Source organism: Crinia signifera, chromosome 1, assembly GCF_055691185.1.
Source record: "Crinia signifera chromosome 1, ASM5569118v1, whole genome shotgun sequence".
NCBI classification, from domain to species: Eukaryota; Metazoa; Chordata; class Amphibia; order Anura; family Myobatrachidae; genus Crinia; species Crinia signifera.
Window position 1 is genome coordinate 421,354,150 of NC_139217.1, and position 26,013 is coordinate 421,380,162.

At 45.0% G+C, this 26,013-nt stretch overlaps 1 protein-coding gene across 1 annotated transcript in view; it reads right to left on the reverse strand.

Annotated features, from left to right (window-relative positions):
- Positions 1-760: 760 nt before the first annotated feature.
- FAM151B (family with sequence similarity 151 member B) overlaps positions 761-26,013 on the reverse strand; it is a 66,858-nt gene continuing 41,605 nt past the window's right edge. Inside the window, exons 4-6 of the mRNA XM_083151864.1 lie at positions 12,395-12,615; positions 3,424-3,559; positions 761-1,626 (exon numbers count right to left, since the gene is read on the reverse strand). Of these exons, the coding sequence (XP_083007990.1) occupies positions 1,461-1,626; positions 3,424-3,559; positions 12,395-12,615 (523 nt within the window). The 3' untranslated portion in view covers positions 761-1,460. The remainder of the gene's footprint in view (positions 1,627-3,423; positions 3,560-12,394; positions 12,616-26,013) is intronic.

Consider the following 26,013-nt stretch of genomic DNA (forward strand, 5'->3'; position numbering starts at 1 on the left):
GATATAGACAAAGGGATGGCAGAAGGGATAAAGAAATATAGCATCAGGAATGGCTCATAGACAGAAACTAGGTCAACAAGCATTAGGTCGACACCACTAGGTCAACATGCATTTAGGTTGACATGACTGAAGGTCGACAGGTCATTAGGCCGACAAAAGCATTACGTCGACATGGGGAAGGTCGACAGGCTAAAGGTCGATATGGGGATATGGCTCGTCATGCTTCGGGCACAATATTTTGTTCTCCCATCACTCCCATGTCGACCTAATGCTTGTTTTGACCTAACCCATGTCGACATTCAGTCATGTCAACCTAGTGACAGTATCCCCAGGAAAGATAAGGGGAGAAATGTAGAGATAATGACAAACAGCTTACAAGGGAACCTTAAAAAATGGAATAAGGTTCAGTCAGCGAGAGAGAAAGATTAGCAGAAAACGTACAGAAGCCAGAGACAGGAATAATCACATAAGTAGATACCTGGGAAATGTGGTAATAAGAGAGGTGACACTCTCCTCAGGAGGCCTGGGCTGTGGAGAGCTCAATAACTATGACTGTGGCCAGCTGAACAGATAAATAAATGTGCACAACCTAATCCTACCGCTCTGCTCATCCCACAAACATTACCTAATGCTGAAATGGGACAGCTTTACCGCTCAGCATAAATGTGAACATACATTTAAAAACCAGTGGTGATTGCTGGTACTTGTTGTACACCTGCACCTTAATACCCCATGACAGCAAATGTATACAAGCACAATGTATTATTCAGTTCACCTTTATTAGCCAAATAGGAGATACAAAAAAACAGTATTCAAAGTCATGAAAATGGACAGTGTATAAGTTGTCATAATGGAATTAACAATGGAATGTACTGTCTATTAACTGTTGTATATGCAGTACAGTTCAGTAACTGTATATTATCAGTAGCGACACTATTCATACCCAGGCTAACCACCCCCTTATTCCTATGCCATCTCCCTGTGTAAAAGAGTTTACTTTAAATGTGTCCTTTTCTTTGGTCCTTGCTTTGACGGTGGAACGTAAAGGAGGCCATACATCTACAGATCGATTGTCAGATCTGGCTGGTTGGAACAAACACCTGGTAATATCTGAATGACAGTTTTTGGCAGTTTTCCAGCATTTCAAAGCAAATGGTCAACTGTCATTTGCTCTCATCCATTACCAGGATTTTGTTCCAACCAGCCCAATCTGACAATCGATCTGTAGATGTATGGCCGGCTTAACCTTCTTTTGGACCGCAGGTGGTGACACTCTTCTCTGATTCATGGAGCAAGTGTAAAGCATGGGGTGCAGGATAAGGCCACCACCTTGTCTTCATGACAGATCTACTGAAGGTATAATATGAAACATACATTATTGGTTTGTAGTCAAATGAATGAACTGAATTTATTAGACCTGAATTCATTAGACCCAAAACATACTTTTATTACATATGCTGTTACTGTTTTGCAGTACGTTCTTGCTGTACAGCCTTTTTGAATTTGCTGTTTTGAGGTTCAAACACATCATAAAATATTCTGTGTTGCTGGGAATGTTCACGGATATATAGCAGGTCACCCACAGGATACAGGTCGTCTTTTCCTGCCCAGACAGTCAGACTGTACCTGCAAAAAGCCAATGTTATTGATCATCAGTCTCTGAGCTAAAGTTAAGCCGCTGACAGCAAGTGAACCATAATATGATTGGCTTCTAAAAATATGCACCGTTCAATAAGTCTTAATCTGAAACACAATAAGCACCTGGGACTTAGCGACTTTACTGGACAAATACGGAGACTTATTTTTACAGGTGCGCAATGGATACTTGTGAAGAGGGGCATCCTAATTAATCTTAATCATATTGAATGCAGAATTAATTTTAACCCATCCTGTACTGACGACAATCTTTGCTCCCCTATGTAAATAATACTGCCTGCAATGAATGCCTGAACTGTGTAAGGCCTGCAATCATTTTTAGAATAATGCTGGTTATCTGAAAGACAATGGGCCATTTACTAGCCTGGCAATGGGAGGGGGCATTGATGGTTTGGTCCAGTTATTCAGCACACTATTTACCAAGAGAGCACTCTCAGCCAATCAGTGGCCACCAATTCATTTGAAAGCTCTGAAATCTACCCGCCGCTACTGCAGCCTCTCTATCCAACCCTTATCCTTAATCCAGACCCTAATAATCTAAAGTGGCCCATGCACTAGTACAATTTGACCCATTTATACACAAATTTGACGCATGGGGCTCATAAATTGTGTGCAATATTTGGAATTGTATTTAATTTGCTTACAATTACAATCCGATGAGCGGTCCTGTGCACATCAGATTGGACCCAAAAATTGTCACTGCTGCACCAATGATATATCGTATCCCGGGGCAGTGAATGAGATCACATGCTATATATTGTATACAAGATAAAATGCGATCTAGCAGCTGTTGAGCTTCCACTTAATTTTAAGAGGTATTGCATGCAAGGCTTATGCAATAATAATAATAAAAATGAGGAAGCCTGTATGGAGGTTGTACTGTGTAACTGTGTGCTATGTAAACATTCTCAAAAGAGGAAATACACATAAATGTGAAATTACGTCACAGACTCAAACTTAAGCCAAGGTATTAATTTACTGTCAATATTACAGACATATAAAATAATAATTTAACTTTGTTGTTTTCACCTATTTACTTTTTTCTTCTTCTTTTTTACAGTATTTCGGACTAATGCATGTCTAACTTTTGTCAATGTCTAACTAATGCTTGTCTATCTTTTATCAATGTCTAACTAAAGCATGTATATGTCAATGCCTAACTAATGCATGTCTAACTTTTGTCAATGTCTAACTTTTGTCAATGTCTAACTAATGCATGTCTAACTTTTGTCAATGCCTAACTTATGCATGTCTAACTTTTGTCAATGTCTAACTAATGCATGTCTAACTTTTGTCAATTTCTAACTAATGCATGTCTAACTTTTGTCAATTTCTAACTAATGCATGTCTAACTTTTGTCAATTTCTTACTAATGCATGTCTAACTTTTGTCAATTTCTTACTAATGCATGTCTAACTTTTGTCAAAGTCCAACTAATGCATATCTAACTTTTATCAATGTCTAACTAATACAGGTCTATCTTTGGGTGATGACCTATTGACTGCCTAACTAGACAATGTCCGAGCTATACCACACCCTAAGAAATTAGATTAATACATACTATGCAGACCCATGCATGGTCAGCAGTCCCTACACACATAAGTAGTGGGCATTAAACTAAAAAAGCTTTAAATAACATGACAACCTCGTAAGTATTATCCAGTCCATATAATGCTGTTGACTAAACAACTACTTCTTATTACTGCAATCATATGGATACAGTGTTTGTTACAGAGGTATAAATAGTCTACGCTTTCACTGCTTTACCTGTCTGATGTCTGTAGCAGCCACTCAAGCTGAGGCCATGACTGCCGCACTAAGGCTGCTCTCACTGGGAATGTTACTGGCTGGCTTAATGTCTTACAGATCTTCTCCATGTCCTGCACCATCTCCCAGCTGTAGCCTGAAAGCACAACACATGTTCTATAGAGCACACCAATAACGGCCAACGGCCTTCTCGTGGTGGTAATAAATGTAATGCAAAAGGATGTCAATGAAAAATTCAAAAAGGATTTTAATTCAAATTAATATTTACAAAAAATATAGAGTTACATTATGCAGGCAAAGAACATCATGTAATAACAGGTTGGGTTAAAAGAATAATTATAGTTATATACTAATACCCCTTTCCTACAGAAAAACAAATGACCGGGTTAAACATTTCTACCCAGTAATTTACTTTTCAACACGGCTCCTTTTCTTGTGTGAAAGAGTCAACCTGGATGGAAGTTCCCTGGTATTGGACCCAGGAATTTACTAGGGACGAAGACCCGGGAATTTCGACCCGGGTTGCTCTTTCACTTGAATTATCACACATGTTAATCAGCAAATTACTGGGTATTATCCGGTCATTTGTTTTTCTGTATGAAAGGGGGGGGGGGGGGGGGGAGGGAGAGGGGGGGCGGCGGCTGGGACCTGCAAAACAACCTGACGCTCAAATGCTTGGATTTAGGGTCTATTTTGTCTGAAAGATGTACTGTATAATGAAAGTTTTTAGGATATTGTTATATTGAAGCTATGTTATTAAGAATAAATAATAAAAGAATAGTAACACAAAATATATATTAAAAAATACTGGGAATAAAAAATAAAATCATAATTAGGAGTCAATTCATTAGACAAAGAACAATATGGCTTTCAATTAAGCAACCAATCATTCTTATCATATTAGAAAGATGAATAACAAATGCATACCTCCCAACTATCCCACTTACCGCAGGAACGTCCCGGTATTCGGGGATGTTCCCGCATCCCGCCCGGGGCCGCCATTGTCCCGCGGTGGGGGGGCAGTTGGGAGTCCCCCCAGCCTGGCAAGAATAAACACAGCTACTATTCAGCGCTGCAGAGTGGCGGAAAACGAGGCGCGGACGGAGGACGCGTCATCCCGCAAGGTCAGGCCCCTTTTCAACGGCCACACCTCTTTCCTGGGATTGTGCGTGGCTTTGCCGTGCGGGATTCCCGATCTCCCCCTTCAAAAAGTTGTCAGGTATGTAAATGCATTGTTAATTGAAACAGGACTCTGTTAAAACCTCTTCTTCCAGTAAAACCCTCTGTTATTCATATATAAAAAAATAGATCTTAGCAGACTAGGTAAAAAAAACAATAAAAACCCAATACAATTAAAACAGACTACCATACAAACCATCCTGTTCCTTCAAATGTGGAAAGACATATGTCTCAGCAGCATTTAAGCTGTATATAAAACTAAGGAGGAATGTGCAGATACAGGTAGAAAGGTTTAAGGAATCAAAAACCATCATAAGAAGTAGGTAATAGAAGAAGCTTAAACAACACTTTTTACAACACCAGAGAAATACTGTTAAAAAAACAAACAAACAAAACAAACATAATGTATCATGACTTTATAGACAAGGCTGTTGACCAAAGAAAAATGATGGTGGTTTGGCTGCAATCAATGCCTGTGACAAGAAGGGGTGGACACAGATACAGAATTCTGCTTCTTCTGGAAGACTTTTGGATATTTATCTTAAACCTAGAGGACTTGAACACACATATTGAATTAAATAGGGTTAGTGGGACATTTTGTTACATCGCATGAGGACTGTGAACGTCCATGAGCTTGTTCTGCTATTCATAGACTCCACAAGTTTTTAGAGGCGGAAAACAGGAAAAAAAATATTCACGGCCAGTTTTCACCGCAGGGAAGGGATCCGGGCAGCAGGGTCAGCCAGCGCAGGGAAGGGATCCGGACAGCAGGGTCAGCCAGCGCAGGGAAGGGATCCGGACAGCAGGGAAGGGATCCGGGCAGCAGGGTCAGCCAGCGCAGGGAAGGGATCCGGGCAGCAGGGTTAGCCAGTGCAGGGAAGGGATCCGGGCAGCAGGGTCATCCAGCGCAGGGAAGGGATCCGGGCAACAGGGAAGGGATCCGTGCAGCAGGGTCAGCCAGCGCAGGGGAGGGATCCGGGCAGCAGGGTCAGCCAGGGAAGGGATCCGGGCAGCAGGGTCAGCCAGTGCAGGGAAGGGATCCGGGCAGCAGGGAAGGGACCCGGGCAGCAGGGTCAGCCAATGCAGGGAAGGGATCTGGGCAGCAGGGTCAGCCGGCGCAGGGAAGGGATCTGGGCAGCAGGGTCAGCCAGGGAAGGGATCCGGGCATCAGGGTCAGCCAGGGAAGGGATCCGGACAGCAGGGTCAGCCAGCGCAGGGAAGGGATCCGGGCAGCAGGGTCAGCCAGTGCAGGGAAGTGATCCGGGCAGCAGGGAAGGGACACGGGCAGCAGGGTCAGCCAATGCAGGGAAGGGATCTGGGCAGCAGGGTCAGCCGGCGCAGGGAAGTGATCCGGGCAGCAGGGTCAGCCAGCGCAGGGAAGGGATCCAGGCAGCAGGGTCAGCCAGCGCAGGGAAGTGATCCGGGCAGCAGGGAAGGGACCTGGGCAGTAGGTCAGCCAATGCAGGGAAGGGATCTGGGCAGCAGGGTCAGCCAGCGCAGGGAAGTGATCCGGGCAGCAGGGTCAGCCAGCGCAGGGAAGGGATCCGGGCAGCAGGGTCAGCCAGCGCAGGGAAGGGATCCGGGCAGCAGGGAAGGGATCCGGGCAGCAGGGTCAGCCAGCGCAGGGAAGGGATCCGGGCAGCAGGGTCAGCCAGTGCAGGGAAGGGATCCGGGCAGCAGGGTCAGCCAGCGCAGGGAAGGGATCCGGGCAACAGGGAAGGGATCCGTGCAGCAGGGTCAGCCAGCGCAGGGGAGGGATCCGGGCAGCAGGGTCAGCCAGGGAAGGGATCCGGACAGCAGGGTCAGCCAGCGCAGGGATGGGATCCGGGCAGCAGGGTCAGCCAGTGCAGGGAAGGGATCCGGGCAGCAGGGAAGGGACCCGGGCAGCAGGGTAGGGATCTGGGCAGCAGGGTCAGCCGGCGCAGGGAAGAGATCTGGGCAGCAGGGTCAGCCAGGGAAGGGATCCGGGCAGCAGGGTCAGCCAGGGAAGGGATCCGGACAGCAGGGTCAGCCAGCGCAGGGATCCGGACAGCAGGGTCAGCCAGCGCAGGGAAGGGATCCGGGCAGCAGGGTCAGCCAGTGCAGGGAAGTGATCCGGGCAGCAGGGTCAGCCAATGCAGGGAAGGGATCTGGGCAGCAGGCTCAGCCGGCGCAGGGAAGTGATCCGGGCAGCAGGGTCAGCCAGCGCAGGGAAGGGATCCGGGCAGCAGGGTCAGTCAGCGCAGGGAAGTGATCCGGGCAGCAGGGAAGGGACCGGGCAGTAGGTCAGCCAACGCAGGGAAGGGATCTGGGCAGCAGGCTCAGCAGGCGCAGGGAAGTGATCCGGGCAGCAGGGTCAGCCAGCGCAGGGAAGGGATCCGGGCAGCAGGGTCAGCCAGCGCAAGGAAGTGATCCGGGCAGCAGGGAAGGGACCGGGCAGTAGGTCAGCCAATGCAGGGAAGGGATCTGGGCAGCAGGGTCAGCCAGCGCAGGGAAGTGATCCGGGCAGCAGGGTCAGCCAGCGCAGGGAAGGGATCCGGGCAGAAGAGTCAGCGCTGGCTGGAAACTAACCTTTTTCTTGCATTCCAATATAAATCCCCTAATCCTAATCACTTATAGATATTTCAATTCATATGTGGCTAGAGATGTAGCTCATACCCCAAAGTACCCAATGTTCACTACTTTGCGCATATGACAGACCCGTACTGAAAATGTGCAGCACGGGTCTGTGACGTTGGTAGTAGATCGGCTGCAGACGATCGTTGATATGTTTTTATGAAGCTATTGTTATTATTGACCTTGCCTGCTTAGTCAGGTGTTATATTCCTTATTGCTTAATATTTTAAATTTGCACAACTCTGTTCTGTCCTAATCTAGTTTCAAATTGGTATTTCTTGATCTGCGGTTGGACTGGGAGAAGGGGGGGGGCCAGAATTACGTTTACTCTAGTAACGAAAAGAACAAATATGGCTCGTGCTTTGAGGAATAGATATAAAAGGCTCCATACACAGTATTCAGATACGGTATATGGTCACTAGGTCGACATGCATTCGGTCGACAGGCCTTAGGTTCACACACTCAAAAGGTCAACATGGCTTTAGGTCGACAAGGAGTATCCGCGTCGACTGTGTCGACATTTGGGACCAAAAAAAGTGTGGGGGGGAAACCCACGCCGACCTTCCCAATGTCAACCTAATGACCATGTCGACATTTTGAGTGTGTGGACCCTAAAAGCTGTCGACCTTGCTGTGGTCGACCTAATAATACCAACCCTTCGGATACATGCATGTATGTGTAAGGCTAACTTTAAGAAACCTATCATTTCTATATACTTAAAACTAAAATGATAAGGAATAACCTGCATAAAGGTTACTGCCATATGTCTGGTGTAACAATCTCATGCCTACCAAATACTTAAGGTATACAACAAATTACTTACCGATCAATGGCGACCCTATGTCCAGCCTACTGTAGGCCCAAACTCACTACATGTGCACAACGTACAGTTATGTGTGTTCTATAGATTGTAAGCTTGCAGCAGGGCCCTCCTACCTCCAAGTCTGTCTGTTGTTACCTAGTTTGTTTTATCACTGCCTACTATTGTAAAGCGCAACGGAATCTGCTGCGCTATATAAGAAACTGTAAATAAATAATAAATTGTGTGTCCCACTATCCATTGGGGGATCAGTGAATCCCCACAAATAAATGAACCACTCTATTCTGGTTATTGTCATTTCTTCTATTTGGGTGCTGATTGCGAATAGCTCCACAATTTCACCCAAAGCCATTGCAGGTGATTTTAGAACCCAACTTTATTATTAATCATAATACCAAACCCCAGGTGAACTTGTTGTTAAAGATTAAAAACTCCTATTGTTTGTGAAAAGAATTCTCAAGCATCATATAGTGTTACATATACAGGTGCAGGAAATGATTCACTTTGACAACTAGAAACTTGGAAAAAGGAGAATGTTTGTCCTTCAGCAGATACAAGTTTCATGGTCATGTCATTATAAAGCGGCAAATCCACCTTTTCTGCTCTTTACACACCAAGGACATTTCGCATCCAGCAAGAGAGAACATAACATTTGCATCTGGTAGGAGACTCAATAAAAACAACTTTGTACAGTCTTTCTTTTAGAAGAATGGAATTCTCAGGATTAGTACCTGATCACAGTATTGAAAGGCAGAATGTGAATATGTTCAGGGTCAGAATGACTGGATTTGTGTCACTTCTCATTAAATGCTTAACAGGAAATTCACATGAATGCTCAGCCAATATAATGGGAATAGTGTACCCATAGAGTAAAATGACCATGTTTCATAGAACAGGGGAATTATACCACAATATAATAGCCAAAGGCCAAAGGTTCCTATTTGTTGAAGTTTTGGAGTGAATGAGACAAGAACATATAAACAAAGAACAGCAAACTGCCACATGTAGCCTTCAAGCACTCATAGGGGGCCCTCCAGCTGTTTCAACAGCAAACTGCCACATGTAGCCTTCAAGCACTCATAGGGGGCCCTCCAGCTGTTTCAACAGCAAACTGCCACATGTAGCCTTCAAGCACTCATAGGGGGCCCTCCAGCTGTTTCAACAGCAAACTGCCACATGTAGCCTTCAAGCACTCAACTGTGGCCCTCCAGCTGTTTCACAACAGCTGGAGGGCCACAGTTTGGACATAGCTGCCTTAGGGACTGATTGTCTAGTACTTCATCTCTCTCCACTTTAGCACTCTCCACTTTAGCACTGCCTTGGAGAGTGCTAAAGTGGAGAGAGATGAAGTACTAGACAATCAGCTGTTGTGAAACTACACATCCCATCATGCCTTGCCATAGTTTTAACATTCCCTAATAGCAAAACTGTTGCAAAGCATGATGGGACTTGTAGTTTCACAACAGCTGGAGGGCCATAGTTTGGACATGCCTGTCCCAAGCGATCTAGTGAGAAATGTGTGTAGATCCCAATAGTCTTTCTACATAAGCTCCAACTATGTAATTCTAAACTTCTTTTTAACATCCCCCCCTGTCCCCTAAGGGGGAGGGGGGGGGGCTAATGTAGGAGCTAATGTAGAAAGTCTAATGGGACCTACACCCATAGTGATAGCAATGCACAGAGATATTGCCCAGAAATTAATGTCCAGCACACTGGATAGTAATCGGTCAGGGCCAGTGTTCTCACCAGAGAACACTGCCCTGACAGATCGCTCCATACACATTGCTGTGCGTAGAGCAATCTTGCTGAGCGTTCTAGCATTGCTCTGAATGCTCAGCAAATCTCTATGTGTATACAAATGGAGCCCCTCTCATGCTTACAGGGGCTGGCGATTCTATCGCCAGCCCCTGCCAGCCGCCAGAAGGTGGGGAGCACAAGACACGCGCACGCCCCATTCCGACGGAGCTCCCCGCCACCATCCACTGCCTCCCCGGCTCATTCTTTTTACTGGGAAGTCAGAGAAACAAGGCACTGACAGCAAATGTCTCATCAATGGGGGAGGGGGGGGGGGGGGGAATCACAAGGAACACCGGGCCCTAGGGATGGATAAAGCTTATAGGGATGGATAAAGGGAAAAGGACAATATAATGAGCCATAAGATGGTTGTATAGTGATAGAGGCAAGAGGAGGTGTGAAGGTTTTTTCCCAGCATTATGTGTGGGATTATCAAGCCTAAAGATGTATTAGATGAGAATGGACAATTCCCAGAGTGCACCCTAAATATATCTACTTCCTTTCTCTTCACTGAGAATGGAGGAACACAAGGGAACTCAGTTAGAAGCAGTGTTACTAGAGTAAGAGATCGGAATATATCTGGATGAAGGAGAAACTAAGTACGGAAAGAGAAACGTAAGGACTGATGACAAAAGGGAACAAACTGACTGTAGAGGGAGAGGACTCTGGTGAAGACCAGGTTTAAAAATGCCTTAATTGCATCACTGACAGCAGCAAACGCAGGATTTCTAGTGGGGGATTTCCACATGCAGTCCACAGTCTCCCACTCAGCAGAACATGGAGGAGCTGTTGAAGAAGAACCTTGTAATGTCGCTGGACATTAATGTACACATGATTTTTTACAGTGGATATAGGTATTCAATACAGTATCAATATTTAAAATTATAGATGGTCTATGGCTGTATCAAACATATTTTATATGGAAGCGGTACATCTGTCAGAACAGACTTAGGTCTACAGTCATTAGGTCGACCCCGGAAGGTCGACTGTCCCCAAGGTCGACAGGGTTAAAGGTCGACATGGCTCAAGGTCGACAGTCATTAGGTCGACATGAGTTTTTCACTGTTTTTGACCCGAATGTCGACACAGTCGACATGGACACAGTTGGAGTCGAACCGCAGCCCCTCGCATCGCTCACTTCGCTTCGGGCACGGTGCCTCGCTGCGCTCGGCACACTATTTTATTCTCCCACCACGCCTTAGTGGATGGTAGGGCATGAAATACCGCCTGTCAGCACATGTCGGCTCAAAAAACAGTGAAAAACACATGTCGACCTAATGACGGTCGACCTTGGCCCATGTCGACCTTAAGTCATGTCGACCTTTAACCCTGTCGTCCTTGGGGACAGTCGACCTTCCGGGGTCGACCTAATGACTGTCGACCTAAGTCTGGTCTGACAGATGACCGTTTCCCTTTAATATACATAAGTGGTCACGAAAAGGTTAAACATACCATAATAAATACTGTACACAAATATAATAGAACAAATACTGCGCTATGCAGACATTCTCCCACCTCATGGTAAGGCTCCTGCCTCTTCTTCCTGGCAGCTACTCTCTGGTCCTATACACTGACTGAAGACTCAGAACCACACACACAGCAAACTTGATAGAAGAAGCTGCTAACACTGGGCATGTGCCATAAGCCTGCCATTTTACTTAACATGCTCTCTATTATTACTACTGTTATCATAATTTGAGCCACTTGCTAAGAGAAGGGGGTTTCCGGGCAACCAGAATTTGATTATGGGGGTATTTAATTAAGTGCTGTTTTTTCGGCCCCTCGGTATTCAATTGTTGGCACTTTTGCCCGTTTTTGAGTACATTTTGGCCAATGCGGTTTCCCTTTTTTTGGGGGTGCGAATTAGCATGGGCGAAGACTGACTCAAAATTGGTCGATAATGGCGGCAAATTCATCCAAAAGTGGTCAAAAACACATGGTTCGACGACAATCCACCTGGTTTACCACTGTGCCAGGTTTTTCAATTGTAAAAATCATCATGGGCATTGAATAAGTCTAATCCAATTTGCCCTGAAATAGCCCAAAATTAGCCATTTTTTTTTTAAATTGTTCAATAATTGAATACGCTCTTTGTATCATACATCAGAGATGTACAGTATGCTAAAGCATTTACAGTTGTGATCCTGCAGCAGGTAGGATCTGTAAAATGACCAAACAACAGCAGGGACGCGCATCGGATTGGAAACGGATCGGAATCGGATCTGAACATGCAAAACCATGCCCAATCTACATACAGTCTACATCTAATCAGTCGGAAGTGGATCTAGATTGATGGAATTGAGCCCTACTCGTTCTGATGTGTACCCTACATTATGTGTTAGGATGGTTAAAGGCCAATAGTGAAATACAAGATATATTAACAACTGACACTGGAACTAGCTACTGTATTTTAAAACGTTCCGGTCTATGGTGCATTACACATGACAATTGCAAGTGCATGATTAATGTAATTTACCTGTTCTGTATTCATTAGTCTAACTTACCACAGGCTGTAGTAAATGTGTACATGGTTTGCGAATACTGGTAAAGGAAAAATAGCAATGTTGAATAATATAATTTTACCTTCATTAACAATTTTTTCAGGATGCCATCCAGTCGTCCAACCTAATGATAAAGTCACATCTGGGAAGGCTGAAGTAACCATCTGCAGGAACTCTCTGGCGTCCACTGCCTTGGCGATTCCTCCGGGGCCTGGGAGTATGTCAGCATTTATCCAAACAGGTTGCTCAATTTTATTCTTCATCCCATCCAAGATCTTCATAGATGGTGGAACAGCTTCCAAACTAAATAGGGGGCAGGGATTAATTAAACGTATACAGTAGGTCTACAGGCCTAAACCAGAGCAGCTAATTAGAGGCAAATATATAGGGAGTGCTAGGTATTTTTGTTGGTGTCATTATATATATATATATATATATATATATATATATATATATATATATATATATATATATATATATATATAATTAATATACTTTAAGGTTTTTAAGGGTTGCGTCCTGCCTGTTATTTCATTAGCTATTTAAACCACACCCACATTACAAAAGCCACTCCCCCAACATTACTGTCATGCCCATTTATGTATTGTATTCCATGTGAAAAGCTGGGCCACTTGCTTGTGTCTGTCCCCCAGGCTGAAAGTTGCCAGCCAGCCCTGCGCGAATGCATTACTTATCGCACCCAAATGAACCAAATTTACCTGTGTAACCAGCTAAACCGGTATAATGTCAGACTTAGCGGACCCAGACAACAGTTAGTCCACACAAAAGATGGACTTTTCATTGGTTAATGGTCCCCACCTCAGAAGGCTAGTTGCTCATTACATACTAGTGTTCCTTCTAGGAACTAGGGCAGGCAGGGTGCCGCTGCACGGGGGCAGCGTAAGGGGGGCGGACCGGGCCCACCAACATCACTGTTTTGGGCGGTCCCGTGCTGCCAATGTCACAAAAGGGGCATGCCCAGGCCGCGCCGTGATGAAAAGGGGCGGGCCCAGCTGCTGTCAAGAAAAGGGGCGGACCCGGCCGCCGGCGTCACTTAAGGGGGCGGGCCCGGCCACCCCTAAGGCTCTACACTGCCAGGGAAGCACCGGCCAACGCTATCTACAGCAGTGCCGGGCTTCCCCGATCACACCAGTCGGGTCGGAGGCAGGCTGTTTTAGCTAGGTGCTGCCAGAGGGGCAGGGCGCATTTTGCCCTTTAAAAACCGGGCAGGGGGCAGCACCCCGCTAAAACAGCCTAGCGGGAACACTACATACAGCAAGGCAAAAAAACAACTGAATGCTACCCTAAATATCTCTTGTAAATGGCATAAAAATTAGACTTTGTAATCCAGAGTATTTCATTTCCAGGTAAATAAATGACGGTACAATTTATTTTAGCATTTTGGAGCTGTATATTGGGACTCATGTTACTTACACATTTTATGATTAAGGTGTCTGCATTTCAAAAGTAAGGAAAGATCATTTGCATTAACTATGTTTGCAGGTACATATATTCAAGCATTTGAAAAAGCAAAGATGATTCCCAGCTGGATATGAACATGTCTGGGATCTACTACCCTTGAGCAACACCTCAAACATGACACATTTTCTGAAAGCTCGAAAAGTACAAGTTATCAATCAGAAATATAAAATAACAAGACAGTTATTAATTGGAGAGGGACATTCCTCACACAGAAAACAAGCAGCATCCCAGAAGCATAAACCCTACGCTACTCAGAGGAGTTAACAGTCTGTGCAAGAAAAGATGATGACATTTGATGAATACAGTAATGTATACATGCATTAACCTTTATGAACTGTGATCATTTCAGTGCAGCATAATGAGAAAGAATTTCCAGCAGAACAAATATAGCTCATACTGCGCTGTGATGCCCCGTCCTAATAATCTAAAACATTGCATTCAAATTTAAGGCAGTTTAAAGTGAATATCAACCACAAATAACATGTTTGGGATTAAAATATATAAATCCCTCATTATATATTAGTTTAAAGCAGAATTACCATGGAAAAAAGATAAGCTTCCGAACATGTTTCCCCCCCCCCCCCCTCTCTTTAGGCAGCTATTAATTATGATTTTGATTACCATAGCAACACCAGTCACACTGCACTAGATGTAGTGAGCAGAGAGACTTTGGAATAGCCTTCTGACTGACTATTGGGGTTTTAATTAGGCACGATAAGAGATCTGGTGCGGAAAATTGACGATTTCCCATTATTTTTCGCAATGTTTTTCTGATATTTTTTTTTTTACAGGCTATCCAATTAGAGCACCTGTTAATAAAATACATTTCTCATGAAAAACACACCAATGTGTGCTTTTACAGGTGCAGGCCCATTTTTGCACGAAAACGGTTCATACCAGGCAGGTGACGTCCGCGAAGGAAGGCCTTGAGCCGGCACTTGGAGATGACATTATCTCCAAGCGCCGGGAAATCCGCCAGCCAGGACTCCTGCAATGACAACCGACACGACAACCGACATGGCCATCGGTGCCTTTGACATTGATGGTTGCCATCAATGGGAAAAGTGCAACAGGCCATCAATAGTGTAAAACTGCAATGGGTGACCATCGATAGTTTTACATATCGATGGTCATCTATTATGTTTGAGTGATTGGCCTGTGGGCCAATCAAAACACGTGGGCAGGGCTTCGCAGGTTGGGTCTATGCTCCATGTCCCGAAAAGAAACAAGAAAACATCGGGTTTGCTGTGCCATCGATGTAGGGAAACCTTCTGGTTCTCCCCCATCGATGGCAAAAGTATTCGACATCGGCCATAAACCATCAATGATTTTGAATCATTGATGGTGGATGTCCATCCCTACCACAAACTCTGATTGGTTCACGATGCCGGCTGGAGCAGTTTTGAAATAGCGTTGCTGAGGCGGACCTGCACCGGCTCTTGTACAGCCAGGGGGAGAGTTGACAGAAGCAGAATCTGGTCATCGTTGCGACCTGGTGCCCTGGGTTTGTCGAGCCCTGCCTTAAAATAATACATCTTTTCATTATGCAATAGATTTCTCAATTAAAATATGGGCGCTCTAATTGATGGAAAAAGAGGCTTGTACTCCCCTGTTACAGTGATCGGTCCAGATGTCCCTCTTCACTTCTTTCAGATGGTTTATGAAATGATAAGAAAGAGAGAGGGCAGCTGTCCTCGTATTAAATTGGTTAAGACCACAGAGAGAAATAAAAATCTAGTGAAATCCAAACAGAAATGAAATTAATCTATAATTACAAAACTTTAGCCCCCGGGGGACTCAACCAGGATTTTGAATTGAAATGGTTTTTATGAACTCTCTCCACCCCCATTTCTTTTTATCTGCTTGATTAGAATGCCATTTTTAAACTGTTTCTTAAACAGTTTTTCAATCTGTTCTTTTTACACTTTTTTAATCTGCTCTTTTTTTACGCACTCACCTTTTAAACAGAATTCTCCATTTTTTATTATGTCACATTGCACTTTAACATAGATACTGGTGCTGCTAATTGATTCCAAATATTTCAGGATATATGCACAGAATCCGAAGTTTTGGAAAATAACAGTCTGCCGTACCTAAGTGCAATATAGGAGACACACAAGTTTTAAAGATGGAAGTGGAACGCAAATAAGAAGCAAACCAATTTAGCGTATAAGAAGAGAGAATACGAACAGTGACATAAAGAGGAAGTCCACGATAGAAACCAGACCGGTCCCACACAGAGGCGGCTCCAATGTGGACTTTTATACAAAGTTTTTTTGTTTTAACATCTTGTCATCAATAAAGGTTACTATTTTTATTTAAGTAGTACCTTTTTTTGGAATTCCTACCTACCCCATAAGGTTTATTAAAACAGCTAATCAGGGGAAACGGAAGAGGAGACGGAGGAACAAAAGACCCACCTGACAGGCGACTAAAATTCCTATCGGAGTGAGTAATTGGAGTAGGGGGAAGTTAACCCCGTGATACCATCTTTTATTATCTACATTGAGATACACTGATTATAGTGTGACATGCTGTTATTTTTTGTACACATTGTGAGTGTTTTTTAAAGGGGAACAATCCCCGAAATACTAGATTTATTGTTACACTTGGGGGATCAACACCGAATACTCTTATCGGTCTGATAACCAAACAATATTATACGAGGACAGCTGCCCTCTCTCTTTCTTATCATTTCATATACCATCTGAAAGAAGTGAAGAGGGACATCCGGACCGATCACTGTAACAGGGGAGTACAAGCCTCTTTTTCCATCGTTTAGAGCGCCCATATTTTAATTGAGAAATCTATTGTATAAAGTTTCACTTGTTAAAGAGTACTTGGGTGGTACCCTTGTCTCAATAGAAATACAGGCAGCTCTATCCTTGCGCAGATTAATAGAACCCCACCACTTAAAAATCATCTTTTCATTATGGTTTTATTAAAACAACTCCAGTCACGAACATGTTAATTGCTACATATTTTATAATCCTACCACAAAATGAAACAATTATAGAACAATGAACACATCAATATTTTCTTGAATATTAGTAGATGTGAAAAACCTGGAATGCATAATAAAGGTATCAACACCGATGGTAAGGTGTAGAACACATCACATTGCTGAACAGAAACAAGGATTTAATCATATCTGATCTATATGGAATTGATAATGCCAACAGGAGACAGTTGTGGAGCAATGGAAGCTGGGAAGAATAAGAGTTTGTACATAAATTCTATGATCTGATCACCACTATCGTCAATCAAGAATTCCCCAATTAGGAATGTTAAATTAAGAAATAAAAAGGGGGTTATTTATAAAATCTCCTCAATGCCATGTTACAAGCGGTCTAAAAAAAATGACAGTTAAGACCCTAACTAGTATTTATATATTTCTCCAATGTTTGAAAAATATTCCCCCAAATCTCTCAACGTTCTTTTAAAGCTATATTTGACCCTTGAGCCAATTTCTTCACCTTAAGGGGCACATTTATTATTTTATATTTGCGGCTAAATCCCTCAAAACACCTGGGAGGATATTCTGCACACAATGGGGGAGATTTAATAGGATGAGAGATTCAGAAAGTGAGAGATTTGGTAAGAAATCTCCAGTTTTTTTTAAAGCAGCAATCATTTACTCTGCAAAATCAAACTGGTTTTGCAGTGTAAATGATTGCCGCTTTAAAAAAACTGGAGATTTCTTACCAACTCTCTCACTTTCTGAATCTCTCACCCATTTAATTTTCCCCAATATTTCTCACAAAACCTCTTTTATACATAAATATTGTTATTTTGCAGAATAAAAAAATTAACAAAATCCTATTAAGCATTCAGAATGTGTACAGCACTTCAGAGTTGTATGCTAAACATTAAGTTTTTTTTTAAGGAAAAAAAAGAACTGGCCAGTTACTTGGAGCGCCCATCTTAATGCTGTTCGTCCTGCGCAGGGTCACAAAGTGATTTGCGAACAAAGGACAAATATTGGATAACTCACACCAGTTAACCACTATTTGCTTTGACTGAGCTTGTGCAAGTTAGAACAAATTGCAAAGTCTGATTGGCTGCTAAAGGTCAGCAGATCTTTGCACTCAATTAATAAATAGCCTAATTAGGATTATACATATAGGAAATAACAGGCACACATTAATATGCAAATACATTCATTGAAAGTCTCACTGGTGTATGAAAACCATACATGATATTCCCTGATTTTGACAGACTATGGAACCATATGACGGCTCTTAATTATGATGTGGGTAATGTCTAATGAGGGCTCACTGACACTTTAGCAAATAAACACACGGCAAATGTACCCTTATTATAAAAATACTATACTTTCACGTTACTCTTTTAGAAATAGCCAGTAGAACACATGGGCAAATGCTACAGTAATATGCCAGCTTTATATCCATGAATACTTACAGGAATGAAAGGAAGATGCCATATTGCCTCAAATTGGGAACATTTACTTGGAATTGCTAAACAAACCACTGAACACACACTTAGCAAACAAAAAAATACCCTTGTTTATGTACAAAACTTGCAATTTAAATGAATAGATACAGATGGAGCTCACTAGAACGTCCCCCTGGTGGAGAGGGACTCCATCCGTTGGGCTGCACGTGCGTCTCACACAAACGCGCGTCCCAGTCACTCTGTGGTGCCCCCTAAAGCTGAGACACGCAGGGTTAGGGGGGGGGGGGGTTTCAGGGCGGCGGGACTGGGGAGACGGCAGCAGGGAGCTCTGTCAGAACAGGGCGCGCACCCCCTTCCAACGGCTGGCAAGCATGAGAGGGCCTCCATCTGTAAATATATATAGTTTCCCTGCCAGACTGGCTATATCAGATAAGATCTAGTCGTCTCTCGTGCCAGGCAGCAAGATCACCTCTGCACTTTGGGAGTGGTCAGCAGATGGACACGGTTCTTCAGTTTGCTCCAACAGGCCTCAGTGACACCTAGGATTTTGAATATCTGGTTGCAGCTGCAGAAAGTCAGGAACGGAGCAAAAAATCTTAACCTACCGGACACTCGCGTGGCAGTGTATTATTAGGTGTGCTATTATTGTATATGCCACTGTCTAGTTGTAAAAATTGTAACATATCTTAAGTGTTCTTAAATGTGCCAGACATTCCTTTGTTCTGTAGCAGGTGTGTCTATTCGTATTTATCCGATATTCTGCCGAGTCGCATCCAGGCTGGACAGACATACTGCGGCCAGATTGCCTATGGCGGCCACAATGAAGCAATGGCAAGAGAAGATCCCACGCACAAACCAGGTAATGTAAGTCAAGCAATGGTTGGCAGTATGTTAGCGAGGGTAATAAGCCAGTCCACGGAGCACTGTGAATAATGTAGAATAGTCCTTGTTTTAATGCTGATGGATCAACAAACAGGTGCTAATGAGATGATTTATGAATTAGAGGATGAGAGTCTGTTTAGTATGATTTAACATTCAATGAGATGTTATACTGAATAGTTGTAAGTATATGCAATGTAATATATTTACCACTGCTTGCTTCTGAAATTGCAGTTGCTGGCCTCAGCCAGAGATGGATTAATGTGCACAAATTGGCAGCCAAATGGTGATTTTTAAAGTTGTGGTTCCCGGCCTGGTTAGCACTCCAGTCTGCCTTATCAGGACCCGCCCATAAGATGGTCGCCACTGGATGGAAGAAAAGTACTGGTACCAGGGCTTAACGCGTTTCTCCACCTCTAGGGGGCCGGTGACATCCTCTGAGGAAGCTGCTAAACTATTTAAGATCAGGATGGTTTAAAAAGGTGCAGTGCAGTAATGTGTTAAGGTGTGTTGGATGTAACCTGGTATGTGCTGACATGGGGTAACAGCCCCAGCTGGATGGGACACTGGGCAGTGAGGAATGGCCACAAAGATAATGCAGAATTTCAAAGTCCCATTTACGGTCTTAACTTTGTGCACCTGCTATCTGTGGGTAGACATTGTTCTCAGTCTCTACCACATTGGGGAGAGAAGTAAAGGCCATTTTATGGAATTGTGGTGAAGCCCCTAGTATTGTCACATTACTGCTATTATTTTATGTTGTATGAGTATATTTTTATACAATAAAAGGCTGTAACTCTCATCCACTCTGAATCCAAGTAATTGGGCGGAGATAAAGTACCAGCCAATAAGCTTCTAGTAAATACGGTGATTACAATAAGTGCACAGCAGATGTCAAAGTGAATGTTTCGCCACACAGTGTTCTAAATACTGGGTCTATTATACCCCTTTCAGCCTGCCAAATTAACCCAGTTTGACCTGCGGTCTGAAAACGTCACAGCCATGCTTCCCGGCATTTCAACCCTGGTCACAAGCAGGGTTGAACATGGCTGTGACCCAGGTTGCTGTTCAAACTGGTAACCCGGGTCCCGTTCACAATATGGAGGAGGCAGCGCTTGGAGACAGCATCAGCTCCAAGCACTGCCTGCTCCCCTGCCCCCAATGATATGCCGTTGCTCCATCCCGACTGACATCAGCGATCTGACAATAAGTCGGGTCATTGCAGGAGCTTTCAGATAGCAAATTCCGGGTCACGACCCGTGTCCCGTTCACGGGTGCGACCCGGCACTTGCGGTTTGAAAGGGGTATTAGTAAACAGCAGGTGCAGGATTATACAGGAACATACTGGCATACCTCCCAACATGACCCTCTCCAGGAGGGACACAATGCTCTGTTCCTGGACTTCCCTCTTAATCTAGGTTTACCATCACCTTTGGTGAAACACCTTTCTGATCACTTAAACTGCTCAATGCAGGTGATGGCAATCATAAGGGAAATCCACAAACTGAGCATTGTGTCCCTCCTAGAATGGGTCATGTTGGGAGGTATGCACTGGCAATAAAGGTGTTAACCCCTTCACGACATTTGACGTATATATACGTCATGGTCGGGAAGTACTTCCCGACACATGACGTATATATACGTCATGACTTCTAACTGTCACTGCGTCTAGAGACGCAGTGACAGTTAGGTGATGTCTGCTGTCCCTGACAGCAGACATCCCCCCTCGTCGCCCAGGGGGGGCAGGGGTGCCCCCCCCGGTCGGCGATCGCTGTGATTGGCTGTTCAAATCTGAACAGTCAATCACAGCGTTTCCTGTGTTACCGGCGGCTAAGCCGCTCGGTAACACAGAAAACGGTGGTGATCGGTGCAGCACCGATCACCACCGATGTGCAGCCCCCCCCTCCCACCCGCCGGGCACTCACCCGGCAGCGGCAGCAGCTCCCCCGGCTCCCCCGCAGCGCTGCCCTCCTCCCCCCTCCCCCCTGCAGCAGCAGCAGCAGCATGCTGCTAGAAAAGTTAAAATAAAATAAAAGAGAAGTATTGCAAATGTATATGTATATATATATATATATATATATATATATATATATATATATATATATATACACACACACACACATATATATATATATATATATATATATATATATGTGTGTGTATATATATGTATATATACAGATGGGGCCGGGCTCATCTTTGCAGGGGATGGCGATGGCGTCGCCATCGCCATTCCCTGCTCCCGCGCCATCTGTGTGTCGGAAGGGGACGCGCGCGCACGAGGTGCGCGCGCGTCCCCTTCCGACGGTGCTGCCCTCGGTCGCCCGGTGCCCACACCGGGCGCCCGCACCCCCCCACAGCCTCCTCGGGTCCCCCCAGCCCCCCTCGAGCGGGAGGCGGACAGTATTGTGTCCGCCTCGCCGCCCGGCCGCCCGGATACTGAGACGCGCGTGCGTGGGGGACGCACGCGCGTCTCAGTCAGATGGCGCGCCGTGTTGCTGGCGGATCGCCAGCAAGCATAAGGCCTGCGCTATCTGTATATATATATATATATATATATATATACACACACATATATATATATATATATATATATATATATATATGTGTGTGTGTGTGTGTGTGTGTGTGTGTGTGTGTGTGTATACCGCACCGATCACCAACGATCGCCAGCCCCCCCCCTCCCACCCGGCAGCACCCCTCCCTCCCACCCACCCGGCTGCCGCAGCGCCAGCACCCCTCCCACCCCCCCGCCAGCCGCAGCGCCAGCCCCCCCCCCCAAAGCTGGTGACCAAAATGGGGTCACTTGTGGGGGGGTTCCACTGTATTGGTGCTTCGGGGGTCTTGCTAATGCGACATAGCACCCACCATTCATTCCACCACCAAAAATCACTCCTTCCCTTCTGAGTCCTGCCATGCACCCAACTGGTATTTTTTGGTCACATGTGAGGCATTGCCGTACTCGGGAGAAATTGGGGCACAGATTTTGGGGTGCTTTGTCTCCTTCATTCCTTGTGAAAATTAAAAATTTTGAGCCAGAACTGCATTTTTGTGTAAAAAATTAAATTTTTTTACACAAAAATGCAGATCTGGCTCAAAATTTTTCATTTTCACAAGGAATGAAGGAGACAAAGCACCCCAAAATCTGTGCCCCAATTTCTCCCGGGTACGGCAATGCCTCACATGTGACCAAAAAATACCAGTTGGGTGCATGGCAGGACTCAGAAGGGAAGGAGTGATTTTTGGATTTTGCAGCACAGATTCTGGTTGAATGACCCCCGAAACACCCATACAGTGGAACCCCCCCACAAGTGACCCCATTTTGCAAACTACACCCCTCAGGGAATTCATCTAGGGGTATAGAGTACATTTCAAACCCCCCGAGGTTTCACCAATTTTGATACAACTGAGCTGTGAAAATGAAAAATTAATTTTTTTCATTTTCACTGCCCAGTTGTACCACAATTGGTGAAACCCCTGGGGGTTTGAAATGTACACTATACCCCTAGATGAATTCCCTGAGGGGTGTCGTTTGCAAAATGGGGTCACTTGTGGGGGGGTTCCTAACTTTTAGCATCTTATGGTGCCTAGAAACCTACATGGTGCCTAAAAAATAATCTCATAAAAAGGAGGCTCCAAAATCAAGTAGGTGCTCCTTCTATTATGAAGCCTGTGGTTTGGTCACCGTGCACACTAGGGCCACATATAGGATATTTACGAAAACCAAAGAATTGGGGGAATCAATTTTTAGTCACATTTCTCTAGTAAAATGTACTGTGTTCCTTAGAAAAATGTATTAAAATTGCAAATCTGCAAAAAAAATGAAATTTTGAAATTTCACCTACACTTTGTTTTAATTCCTGTGAAACACCTAAAGGGTTAACAAACCTCCAAAATGCTGTTTTGAATACTGTGAGGGGTGCAGTTTTTGAAATGGCATCATTTATGGGGGTGTCTCACATACAAGTCCCTCAAAGTCACATCAAAACTGACCTGGTCCCTAAAAAAATCAGAGTTTGAAATTTTCTTGAAAATTTGAGAATTTGCTAGTCATATTTGAAGCCTCCTAGTGTCCAAAAAAATGAAAAGGGGGTTGAAATAATGATTGCAACATAAAGTAGACATATGGTCTTTGTTAGTTATTAACTATTTTGAGTGGTATGATTATTTGTCTCACAAGCAGAAAATGTGACATTTTGCATATTGCTAAATTTTCCATTTTTTCACGATATTTTGGTATTTTTCACAAAAAAACACAGACTGTATCGACCAAAATTTACCACTAACTTGAAGTACAATGTGTCACGAGAAAACAATCTCAAAATCACTGGGATAAGTAAAAGCAAAAAAAAGTTATCCCCACTTAAGTGAGACATGTCAGATTTGAAAAAAAGGGCTCTGTCATGAAGGCACAAACTGGCTCTGTCATGAAGGGGTTAACAGCAGCAGTTAAACAGTAAAGATGGCTGCGTTCTGCACATGTGCAGCAGCACATCAGGTGAGAGGTGACACCTCCCTGCAGCCTCTGGGTCCTATTGCCTGGAGTATATGCAGCATAGGAGCAAGAGCAAAGTGCTACCCTCCCAACAATTTCAACATACAGAATCAGTGGTGGAACTCCGGGAGACAAAGGAGGCTCTTGCCGCTGGGTGCCAAGCCCTAAAGGAGGGATTTCTGCTATGCTACTTTGCCTGAATCTGGCCGGTATAAACTTAGAGGCTATCTGAGAAGGGTCCCCCATCACCCGCCGCAGATCGGATGTTTAATTCCGATCTGCTGACTGGAACACAGACTGACAGGCAGCCACCGCAGAGCAGTTCTGTATTTCCGGCGGCTGTCCAATGGAATTTGAATATGCAGCCTGTGGCTCGATGACTGGACAGCACACAGGCTGCAGGGAAGAAGACAGCGGGTGACAGGCAGTAGCGAAACAATGTGTTTGCAGACCCCGCAGCAGGGTCTGCATGGAGTGCCAGATCCAACAGGCAGAGAGCAGCAGTTGTATCCGTGCGTTTTCCTCCCTTCCTTCCCTCATGGACATTTCTTCCTCCACCCCTGCTACATGCGGGTGCAGGTGGGGAGGGGGGTGCTCGGTACCCCAGCGACCGCCGATCCGCCTCCCCTCTCCCAGCGCCCGGGCTAATAAAGGGTGTCTGCATGCACCACATAGCGCAATTACAACACCCCAGCTACCCGGTCTCCATGTCAGAGCACTAGTAGTAGTACGTTTATTTATAAAAGGCGCCACAAAGTGTCCGCAGCGCCGTACATAGCAAACAAAAAAACTAATTACAAGGTAACGTACAGGGTGTGTTGATAAAATACAGCATAAATAGGGGTATAGCTGGTACAACTAAAATCAGCATCAGTTCAGAAGTAGGTGTCGAAATTGTCGAGGAGACTGAAGATGAAGTAAAGCACAGGTGAGGTAAAGAGGTAGGGTGAGTACGTGATGAAGGAGGGCCCTACTCATAAGAGTTAACATACTAAAAAGGAGGTGGGTGGACGAACGAAAAACAATAGGATAAGTAGGAACGGATGGGAACGGAGGCAGGATAGGAGGATCAAAAGAGGTTAGGAGGAGGGATAGGCTAGTCGAAAAAAGTGGGTTTTGAGGGAGCGCTTGAAGGAGCTAAGGGAATCAGAAAGCCTGATGGGTGGCGGGAGGTTGTTCCAGTGCAGGGGGGCGGCGCAAGAGAAGTCTTAGACACAGGAGTGGGAAGAGGTGATAAGGTGAGAGGTCAGTCGACGGTCAGCGATGGAGCGAAGAGGACGGGAGGGAGTGTGGATAGAGATCAGTGAAGAGAGGTAAGGAGCGGTGGAGGAGGAGAGAGCCTTGTAGGTGGTGGTGAGGAGTTTAAAGAGAACTCGGAAAGGAATGGGGAGCCAGTGAAGAGATAGAGAGAGGGGGGAGGCGGAGGTAGAGCGGCGGGAGAGGAAGATGAGCCTAGCAGCAGCGTTAAGAATGGATTGGAGAGGTGCGAGGCGGGTGAGAGGTAGCCCAGAGAGAAGGATGTTGCAGTAGTCAAGGCGGGAGATGACAAGAGAGTGAATGAGAATTTTGGTCGCGTCAGTGGAGAGGAATGGTCTGATGCGTGAGATGTTGCGTAGGTGAAAGCGTCAAGACTGTGAGAGAGCATGAATGTGGGGGGTGAAAGAGAGGGAGGAGTCAATGATGACACAGAGGCAGCGCGTTTGGTTGGTGGAGGTGATCTCAGTTTCACCAATGCTGATGGAGATAGTGGGAGAAGAGGGGATGTTCGGGGGATGGAAGATTAGAAGTTCAGTTTTAGCCATGTTTAGTTTCAGGAAGCGTTGGGTCATCCAGGCTGAGATATAGCCGTGAGGCATTCGGAGACCTTGGACAGGAGTTATGGGGATAGGTAGGGGGAGGAGAGATAGATTAGGGTATCATCAGCGTAAAGGTGGTAATGGAAACCATAGGAGCTGATGAGGGTGCCCAGAGAGGTGGTGTAGAGGGAGAAGAGGAGAGGGCCAAGGACTGACCCTTGGGGAACACCGACTGGCTGCGGGGTAGTAGGAAAGGAGGAGCTCGGAGTGGAGACGACCGTTCCAGTGATGCCAAAGGAGCGGAGGGTGTTGAGCAGGAGAGGGTGGTCAACAGTGTCAAAGGCAGCCGACAGATCAAGCTGGATGAGGATAGAGAAGAGGCCTTTGGATTTAGCCGATAGTAGATCGTTAGTGACTTTGGTCAGGACAGTTTCAGTAGAATGTAAAGGGCGGAACCCAGATTGGAGGGGGTCTAGAATGGAGTTAGCAGTAAGGTGGCTTAGGAGATGATTATAGGTCAGACGTTCTAGGAGCTTGGAGGCAAAAGGGAGGAGGGAGATGGGCCTGTAGTTGGATGGAGTTGGGGTCCAGATTAGTTTTTTTTAGAATTGGGGAGACAAGAGCGTGTTTGAA